Raw genomic sequence first — 11218 nt, 5'->3', positions numbered from 1 at the left:
TTACACCTGTAGTCTGGATACGGCAGGACATGGAGGTATATACAGCCTGTGTATGGTATATAGCAGTACATTTACCACAGATGTTACACCTGTAGTCTGGATACGGCAGGACATGGAGGTATATACAGCCTGTGTATGGTATATAGCAGTACATTTACCACAGATGTTACACCTGTAGTCTGGATACGGCAGGACATGGAGGTATATACAGCCTGTGTATGGTATATAGCAGGGTATTAGTGCAGTATGTCTCCACATCTTCCAGAAGAACCAGTGAAATCTGCCTAGTGATGACCTTTGACCCTGAACTACACATCAGCTGAAGTAAGTGAAAAAAAGGCGGGAAACTTGAATTCCAGTGCACAGCTCACACTTTCTTTACTTCCCTGAGTGAACCTGAGGAGAAATATTTTATTAATTTACCACACATATTGGGGTACCATGCCACCATGTGTCACAACACCTTGAAACATCTGATCAGGAGGCGGGGTTGCCAAAAGTTGCGACCCCAACCAGCTAATAGGCTTGGCCTGGCCTTGTGATTCACCAGCAATTTCCGGAACCCTTAATCCATCCCCGCTGTATATCACAGACACTGCAGATTGTTTTACATATCACATTTATTTTACATCATGCTCACAGTATCAACGTGGTTTTAACTTTTTCTTTGAACAGAATGCCAGGGCTACAGTGAAGACTGACACACTGCTAGTGCAGAAGATAACAATGAAACTGCAAAGGACAATCACTAGGACGCTACGACTTTATGCAGGGCATGAATATTATGGAGTTAAGAGGACGGGGTAAACTTTTCCTGTCAAGGAACTTGGAGAGATGATGGTCAAAGAGATGCCTCCAAATGTGACTACAGAAGGTTCCTCCATAGATGTGTATGGTCGGCTTGTTTCAGAAGACGTAGGAGTTGGTGTCTCCTCTTATGTTGAGCGTTCTCTCGGCCTGGGCGATGGCGTCGTCCGCCCTCCTGCTCAGCTCTTTGCACTCCTGTAAGATATCGCTGAATTGTTTGTAGGTCTCCTCGATGATGGAGCTCTGTGCCGGCTTCAGCTCCCAGTACCCTTCTTCCACCCACGGTTTGATGGCCCCAGAGACCTCCACGGCCCCACTTCCGATGAACCTCTTTATGGAATTATCAATGTCTTTACATAGGTGGTAGAGGTCGCTCCCGGTCCCGGTCACCCTTTCTCCGTCAATGACTCGGACACTGGGGATCATGTCCAGCACGGCATGTCTATATGACCCATTGGCACACAGGGGGTTGGTCAAGTTGTACACGGGGTCCCGAAGGCGGATGCTCTCAAGTCTACGGAGACCCTTCAGACACTGCAAGTTCTCAACGCTACACAGTAGGTTCCCGGCCACGTTTAGGGTCTGCAGGTTGTCACAAGATGCCAACGGCTCCAAGGAGGAGATCCGGTTGTAGGAAAGGTTTAAGGCCACCATCTGCTTGAGGGAGGACAAGGGGGCCAGGTGAGTGATGTGGTTATTCGACAGGTCCAGACGTTCAAGGTTCAGACATTCTCCTATACAACCCAAATCCTGTAGACCCAGACTCCGCAGCTTGAGGAACAGAATGGACTCCAGGTCAAACTCCCCGGTCCTGGACTTCAGCATCTCAGGGGAGATCCTGGCATGCTCCGAGGTCTGATCCTTGTTGTTCCTGGGGTCCATGATCAAGAAAATTCTCCAAAATGTCAACTATTTCATTCCCAAAATGTGTTCAGGACCAAGACGTCACTTCACCCAAGGCGGAGATATCTCAAGTGTCATGTCCTGAGCATAAAGAGAAAAGACGTATCACATAACTACGAGCAGAAGCCAGAAATATATACACACCAGGTATACACCTATAGTAATGAGCTGACGTATCTAAGCATAATATGTGTGATACTGTCTGCTGAGTGGTGTATCTAATCTTATTGTGTGATACAGACTGCTGAGATGTGTATCTAATCCTATCCTGTGTGATACTGTATACTGAGCTGTGTATCGAATCCTATCCTGTGTGATACTGTATACTGAGCTGTATCTAATCCTATTCTGTGTGATACTGTATACTGAGCTGTGTATCTAATCCTATCCCGTGTGATACTGTATACTGAGCTGTGTATCTAATCCTATCCTGTGTGATACTGTATACTGAGCTGTGTATCTAATCCTATCCTGTGTGATACTGTATACTGAGCTGTATCTAATCCTATCCTGTGTGATACTGTATACTGAGCTGTGTATCTAATCCTACCCTGTGTGATACTGTATACTGAGCTGTGTATCTAATCCTATCCTGTGTGATACTGTATACTGAGCTGTGTATCTAATCCTACCCTGTGTGATACTGTATACTGAGCTGTGTATCTAATCCTATCCTGTGTGATACTGTATACTGAGCTGTGTATCTAATCCTATCCTGTGTGATACTGTATACTGAGCTGTGTATCTAATCCTACCCTGTGTGATACTGTATACTGAGCTGTGTATCTAATCCTATCCTGTGTGATACTGTATACTGAGCTGTGTATCTAATCCTACCCTGTGTGATACTGTATACTGAGCTGTGTATCTAATCCTACCCTGTGTGATACCGTATACTGAGCTGTGTATCTAATACTATCCTGTGTGATACTGTATACTGAGCTGTATCTAATCCTATTCTGTGTGATACTGTATACTGAGCTGTGTATCTAATCCTATCCCGTGTGATACTGTATACTGAGCTGTGTATCTAATCCTATCCTGTGTGATACTGTATACTGAGCTGTGTATCTAATCCTATCCTGTGTGATACTGTATACTGAGCTGTATCTAATCCTATCCTGTGTGATACTGTATACTGAGCTGTGTATCTAATCCTACCCTGTGTGATACTGTATACTGAGCTGTGTATCTAATCCTATCCTGTGTGATACTGTATACTGAGCTGTGTATCTAATCCTACCCTGTGTGATACTGTATACTGAGCTGTGTATCTAATCCTATCCTGTGTGATACTGTATACTGAGCTGTGTATCTAATCCTATCCTGTGTGATACTGTATACTGAGCTGTGTATCTAATCCTACCCTGTGTGATACTGTATACTGAGCTGTGTATCTAATCCTATCCTGTGTGATACTGTATACTGAGCTGTGTATCTAATCCTACCCTGTGTGATACTGTATACTGAGCTGTGTATCTAATCCTATCCTGTGTGATACTGTATACTGAGCTGTGTATCTAATCCTATCCTGTGTGATACTGTATACTGAGCTGTGTATCTAATCCTATCCTGTGTGATACTGTATACTGAGCTGTGTATCTAATCCTACCCTGTGTGATACTGTATACTGAGCTGTGTATCTAATCCTATTCTGTGTGATACTGTATACTGAGCTGTGTATCTAATCCTATCCTGTGTGATACTGTATACTGAGCTGTGTATCTAATCCTATCCTGTGTGATACTGTATACTGAGCTGTGTATCTAATCCTATCCTGTGTGATACTGTATACTGAGCTGTGTATCTAATCCTATCCTGTGTGATACTGTATACTGAGCTGTGTATCTAATCCTATCCTGTGTGATACTGTATACTGAGCCGTGTATCTAATCCTATCCTGTGTGATACTGTATACTGAGCCGTGTATCTAATCCTATCCTGTGTGATACTGTATACTGAGCCGTGTATCTAATCCTATCCTGTGTGATACTGTATACTGAGCCGTGTATCTAATCCTATCCTGTGTGATACTGTATACTGAGCCGTGTATCTAATCCTATCCTGTGTGATACTGTATACTGAGCCGTGTATCTAATCCTATCCTGTGTGATACTGTATACTGAGCCGTGTATCTAATCCTATCCTGTGTGATACTGTATACTGAGCCGTGTATCTAATTCTATCCTGTGTGATACTGTATACTGAGCCGTGTATCTAATCCTATCCTGTGTGATACTGTATACTGAGCCGTGTATCTAATCCTATCCTGTGTGATACTGTATACTGAGCCGTGTATCTAATCCTATCCTGTGTGATACTGTATACTGAGCTGTGTATCTAATCCTATCCTGTGTGATACTGTATACTGAGCTGTGTATCTAATCCTATCCTGTGTGATACTGTATACTGAGCTGTGTATCTAATCCTATCCCGTGTGATACTGTATACTGAGCTGTGTATCTAATCTTATCCCGTGTGATACTGTATACTGAGCTGTGTATCTAATCCTATCCCGTGTGATACTGTATACTGGGCTGTGTATCTAATCCTATCCCGTGTGATACTGTATACTGAGCTGTGTATCTAATTCTATCCCGTGTGATACTGTATACTGGGCTGTGTATCTAATCCTATCCAGTGTGATACTGTATACTGAGCCGTGTATCTAATCCTATCCCGTGTGATACTGTATACTGAGCCGTGTATCTAATCCTATCCTGTGTGATACTGTATACTGAGCTGTGTATCTAATCCTATCCTGTGTGATACTGTATACTGAGCCGTGTATCTAATCCTGTCCTGTGTGATACTGTATACTGAGCTGTGTATCTAATCCTATCCTGTGTGATACTGTATACTGAGCTGTGTATCTAATCCTATCCTGTGTGATACTGTATACTGAGCTGTGTATCTAATCCTATCCTGTGTGACACTGTATACTGAGCTGTGTATCTAATCCTATCCTGTGTGACACTGTATACTGAGCTGTGTATCTAATCCTATCCTGTGTGATACTGTATACTGAGCTGTGTATCTAATCCTATCCTGTGTGATTCTGTATACTGAGCCGTGTATCTAATCCTATCCTGTGTGATACTGTATACTGAGCCGTGTATCTAATCCTATCCTGTGTGATACTGTATACTGAGCCGTGTATCTAATCCTATCCTGTGTGATACTGTATACTGAACTGTGTATCTAATCCTCTCCTGTGTGATACTGTATACTGAGCTGTATCTAATCCAATCCTGTGTGATACTGTATACTGAGCTGTGTATCTAATCCTATCCTGTGTGATACTGTATACTGAGCTGTGTATCTAATCCTATCCTGTGTGATACTGTATACTGAGCCATGTATCTAATCCTATCCTGTGTGATACTGTATACTGAGCCGTGTATCTAATCCTATCCTGTGTGATACTGTATACTGAACTGTGTATCTAATCCTCTCCTGTGTGATACTGTATACTGAGCTGTATCTAATCCAATCCTGTGTGATACTGTATACTGAGCTGTGTATCTAATCCTATCCTGTGTGATACTGTATACTGAGCTGTGTATCTAATCCTATCCTGTGTGATACTGTATACTGAGCTGTGTATCTAATCCTATCCTGTGTGATACTGTATACTGAGCTGTGTATCTAATCCTATCCCGTGTGATACTGTATACTAAGCTGTGTATCTAATCCTATCCCGTGTGGTACTGTATACTGAGCCGTGTATCTAATCCTATCCTGTGTGATACTGTATACTGAGCCGTGTATCTAATCCTATCCCGTGTGATACTGTATACTGAGCCGTGTATCTAATCCTATCCCGTGTGATACTGTATACTGAGCTGTGTATCTAATCCTATCCCGTGTGATACTGTATACTGAGCTGTGTATCTAATCCTATCCCGTGTGATACTGTATACTGAGCTGTGTATCTAATCCTATCCTGTGTGATACTGTATACTGAGCCGTGTATCTAATCCTATCCCGTGTGATACTGTATACTGAGCTGTGTATCTAATCCTATCCCGTGTGATACTGTATACTGAGCTGTGTATCTAATCCTATCCTGTGTGATACTGTATACTGAGCTGTGTATCTAATCCTCTCCTGTGTGATACTGTATACTGAGCTGTGTATCTAATCCTATCCTGTGTGATACTGTATACTGAGCTGTGTATCTAATCCTCTTGTGTGATACTCTCTGATGTCGTGATACTGCTGGAATGTCATATAATGGTGCATATAGTACAGGAACTTGTTCTGTGTATTGCCTCCATAATACAGGGGGTCATATACAGGGCTGTTACATATTACGGGGGTGCAGATTTATCATATACAGGGCTGTTACATAATACGGGGGGTGCAGATATGTCATATACAGGGCTGTTGTATATTACAGGGGTGCAGATATGTCATATACGGGGCTTACATAATACGGGGGGGGGGCAGATATGTCATATACAGGGCTGTTGTATATTACAGGGGTGCAGATATATCATATACAGGGCTGTTGTATATTACAGGGGTGCAGATATGTCATATACAGGGCTGTTGTATATTACAGGGGTGCAGATATATCATATACAGGGCTGTTGTATATTACAGGGGTGCAGATATATCATATACAGGGCTGTTGTATATTACAGGGGTGCAGATATATCATATACAGGGCTGTTGTATATTACAGGGGTGCAGATATATCATATACAGGGCTGTTGTATATTACAGGGGTGCAGATATATCATATACAGGGCTGTTGTATATTACAGGGGTGCAGATATATCATATACAGGGCTGTTGTATATTACAGGGGTGCAGATATGTCATATACAGGGCTGTTGTATATTACAGGGGTGCAGATATATCATATACAGGGCTGTTGTATATTACAGGGGTGCAGATATGTCATATATAGGGCTGTTACATAATATGAGGAGTGCAGATTTATCATATACAGGGCTGTTGTATATTACAGGGGTGCAGATATATCATATATAGGGCTGTTACATAATATGAGGAGTGCAGATTTATCATATACAGGGCTGCTACATAATACGGGGGGGGGGGGCAGATATGTCATATACAGGGCTGTTGTATATTACAGGGGTGCAGGTATATAGTATATGGGACAGGCTGCCACGTATAGTATAGGCCTGTATATACTCACTGTGGCGAGGATGATGGAGTTGAGGCTGTATCCATCTGTATACACAGACCCTCCCCCACGTGTGTGACGTCACAGCCCACACATCAGCTGCTGTATCTAATCCTATCATGTGTAGCAGTACGTATACATATATACCTGCCCTGTATACAACCTAAATAATATCTCACACACCCAGAAGACAAGGGGTTAATGAGAACAAACCTGCAACATGGAGGCTCCGGAATAACCGCAGGCCCAGCAACAGTCTCACCATGGCAACATGGCGTCTGCCCTTAAAGGGACAGGATAAAAATGCCTGCGTATACAGACACTGCACAGTACCACTTCTCTTATACTGTATATATGGACAGTGCACAGTACCACTTCTCTTATACTGTATATATGGACAGTGCACAGTACCACTTCTCTTATACTGTATATATGGACAGTGCACAGTACCACTTCTCTTATCCTGTATATATGGACAGTGCACAGTACCACTTCTCTTATACTGTATATATGGACAGTGCACAGTACCACTTCTCTATCCTGTATATATGGACAGTGCACAGTACTACTTCTCTTATCTTGTATATATGGACACTGCACAGTACCACTTCTCTTACCCTGTATATATGGACACTGCACAGTACTACTTCTCTTACCCTGTATATATGGACAGTGCACAGTACCACTTCTCTAGTCCTGTATATATGGACACTGCACAGTACTACTTCTCTTACCCTGTATATATGGACAGTGCACAGTACTACTTCTCTTACCCTGTATATATGGACACTGCACAGTACTACTTCTCTTACCCTGTATATATGGACAGTGCACAGTACTACTTCTCTTACCCTGTATATATGGACACTGCACAGTACTACTTCTCTTACCCTGTATATATGGACACTGCACAGTACTACTTCTCTTATACTGTATATATGGACAGTGCACAGTACCACTTCTCTAGTCCTGTATATATGGACAGTGCACAGTACTACTTCTCTTACCCTGTATATATGGACAGTGCACAGTACTACTTCTCTTACCCTGTATATATGGACACTGCACAGTACTACTTCTCTTATACTGTATATATGGACAGTGCACAGTACTACTTCTCTTATATATATGGACACTGCACAGTACCACTTCTCTTATCCTGTATATATGGACAGTGCACAGTACCACTTCTCTTATACTGTATATATGGACAGTGCACAGTACCACTTCTCTATCCTGTATATATGGACAGTGCACAGTACTACTTCTCTTATCTTGTATATATGGACACTGCACAGTACCACTTCTCTTACCCTGTATATATGGACAGTGCACAGTACCACTTCTCTTACCCTGTATATATGGACACTGCACAGTACTACTTCTCTTACCCTGTATATATGGACACTGCACAGTACTACTTCTCTTACCCTGTATATATGGACACTGCACAGTACTACTTCTCTTACCCTGTATATATGGACAGTGCACAGTACCACTTCTCTTACCCTGTATATATGGACAGTGCACAGTACCACTTCTCTTACCCTGTATATATGGACACTGCACAGTACCACTTCTCTTACCCTGTATATATGGACACTGCACAGTACTACTTCTCTTACCCTGTATATATGGACACTGCACAGTACTACTTCTCTTACCCTGTATATATGGACACTGCACAGTACTACTTCTCTTATATTGTATATATGGACACTGCACAGTACTACTTCTCTTACCCTGTATATATGGACACTGCACAGTACTACTTCTCTTATACTGTATATATGGACAGTGCACAGTACTACTTCTCTTATATATATGGACACTGCACAGTACCACTTCTCTTATCCTGTATATATGGACAGTGCACAGTACTACTTCTCTTATCTTGTATATATGGACACTGCACAGTACTACTTCTCTTACCCTGTATATATGGACACTGCACAGTACCACTTCTCTTACCCTGTATATATGGACACTGCACAGTACTACTTCTCTTACCCTGTATATATGGACACTGCACAGTACTACTTCTCTTACCCTGTATATATGGACACTGCACAGTACTACTTCTCTTATATTGTATATATGGACACTGCACAGTACTACTTCTCTTACCCTGTATATATGGACACTGCACAGTACTACTTCTCTTATACTGTATATATGGACAGTGCACAGTACTACTTCTCTTATATATATGGACACTGCACAGTACCACTTCTCTTATCCTGTATATATGGACAGTGCACAGTACTACTTCTCTTATCTTGTATATATGGACACTGCACAGTACTACTTCTCTTACCCTGTATATATGGACACTGCACAGTACTACTTCTCTTACCCTGTATATATGGACAGTGCACAGTACTACTTCTCTTATCTTGTATATATGGACACTGCACAGTACCACTTCTCTTGTCCTGTATATATGGACAGTGCACAGTACCACTTCTCTTCTCCTGTATATATGGGCAGTGCACAGTACCACTTCTCTTATTCTGTATATATGGACAGTGCACAGTACCACTTCTCTTATCCTGTATATATGGACAGTGCACAGTACCACTTCTCTATCCTGTATATATGGACAGTGCACAGTACTACTTCTCTTACCCTGTATATATGGACACTGCACAGTACTACTTCTCTTACCCTGTATATATGGACAGTGCACAGTACTACTTCTCTTATCTTGTATATATGGACACTGCACAGTACTACTTCTCTTACCCTGTATATATGGACAGTGCACAGTACTACTTCTCTATTCTGTATATATGGACAGTGCACAGTACTACTTCTTTTATCCTGTATATATGGACACTGCACAGTACTACTTCTCTTACCCTGTATATATGGACAGTGCACAGTACCACTTCTCTTATCCTGTATATATGGACAGTGCACAGTACCACTTCTCTTATCCTGTATACTGGGTGTAATCTCAGTATTCGGCTTGTTAGTATGTTTGTATTGTATTGTCTGACCCTTCCTGGGATCCGTCTCTTCGGTCAGGTGATCTCATGGTGATTTCGGGTTCTCTTCTCTGCTGCACCTGGCTGGTTGTATGATGAAGCTTCATGGCCTGTACCACTCAGGCTCTCCACAAGGGGGACACAGCGATCACAGTTATGGGTTCCCGTGACACCGTTATTGTGACCGGACTAAAGAGAAGAATAATGACACTGCCCCCTGCAGGCAGAGCTGGCACTGTCTCTAGCTGTACAAGCAATGCTGTGCTGATACATCATGGGAGTGACCGCAGAGAAATATAAAGTGGGGGACTTTGATGTTTGTGGCTAAAGAAAGTGACTGGTGTGAACACAGCCTGACCTTGCTATGCTACTTTGGTAGCTGTTCGCAGTGACTAGAGATAGACATTCACTTTACAATATACATAACAAGATTGTAAGAAGATCAGCCTGTGATTCGCAGACGACTACCTTAAAGGGGTTGTTCCATCTCAAGGATCCTATCTATACTGGTAGCTTATGTAAATTGGAGCCTTTTCCTAAATATATTGCTTTAGAAATGCTGCTTTGTTTGCCTGCTATGTGAACTTATTCCTCCTATTGTTTACACAGCGTTGCTATACCCACAGACCTGTAGGACAAGTGACGTCAATCACTCACTGCTCTTGCTGGCAGGGCAATCGTTCAGCTAATTGCACTTTGCTGATAAAGCCCAGTCTGTTATGTCTCTATGTAAACACATAGATAAGACGGAGTCCATTGTGTACAAGCATCTGCAGATTATCTGATCTGATGAGGGAAATACACAAAGTGAGAAGCAGACACTGCAGGCAGACTGAGATGGGAAACCCCTTTAAAGCTGGAGCCATTATTGACTCCCATAATGCAGGGCAATCACCTTGTGATGTCATCAGTTATAATGAGTGTGCAGTGACATCATCAACATAAGCAATAGTAAAATACAGATGATGTCACGTGACCAAGGGGCAGCTCTTCTCAATGTATCCTAAAGACCATGACACTTCCTGCCAAAAAGCAACCACGCCAGGAATATGAATACACGTATTAGAGGAATGTCACGTGACGGGTGGTGTCCGCACTTATTGGATTTCAGCGCTCAGATTATTTTGTCACCAAAGGTTCCTGGCACCCTCCTAATCCCCTCACTCTATTGAGAACACATGCAAGCTCGGTCAGGTATAGCAGCCAGAACAGCGAGACAGGACTGTCAGAGGGACACGAAATCTGTAACTTAAAGCATTCCCGTTATGAGAACATGCCTACCAAAAATGGCCTGGACACAGTGGACAACCCCTCGAAGTATAAAAAGTATTACCCATTCACTACAAACAATATTGGGCGA

At 42.4% G+C, this 11218-nt stretch overlaps 1 protein-coding gene across 2 annotated transcripts; it reads right to left on the bottom strand.

The window, feature by feature from the left end:
* Positions 1-631: 631 nt before the first annotated feature.
* On the bottom strand, positions 632-7103 carry LRRC61 (leucine rich repeat containing 61). Of its 2 annotated transcripts, none has more exons than XM_075271885.1 (2): positions 7082-7103; positions 632-1791 (listed from the first exon to the last, which is right to left on the bottom strand). In XM_075271885.1, the coding sequence occupies exon 2, from the start codon at positions 1687-1689 to the stop codon at positions 907-909; it is 783 nt and encodes a 260-aa protein (XP_075127986.1). In that variant the 5' UTR covers positions 1690-1791; positions 7082-7103; the 3' UTR covers positions 632-906. The 2 variants fall into 2 exon arrangements, with proteins under 2 accessions (XP_075127986.1, XP_075127985.1); XM_075271884.1 differs by lacking the exon at positions 7082-7103 and adding an exon at positions 6881-6936.
* Between the last annotated feature and the right edge of the window lie 4115 nt (positions 7104-11218).

The sequence above is a fragment of the Leptodactylus fuscus genome, chromosome 4 (genome assembly GCF_031893055.1).
Source record: "Leptodactylus fuscus isolate aLepFus1 chromosome 4, aLepFus1.hap2, whole genome shotgun sequence".
Lineage (NCBI taxonomy): Eukaryota > Metazoa > Chordata > Amphibia > Anura > Leptodactylidae > Leptodactylus > Leptodactylus fuscus.
The sequence above is the reverse complement of the archived record's forward strand: the minus strand, read 5'-3'. Positions and strand labels throughout refer to the sequence as shown.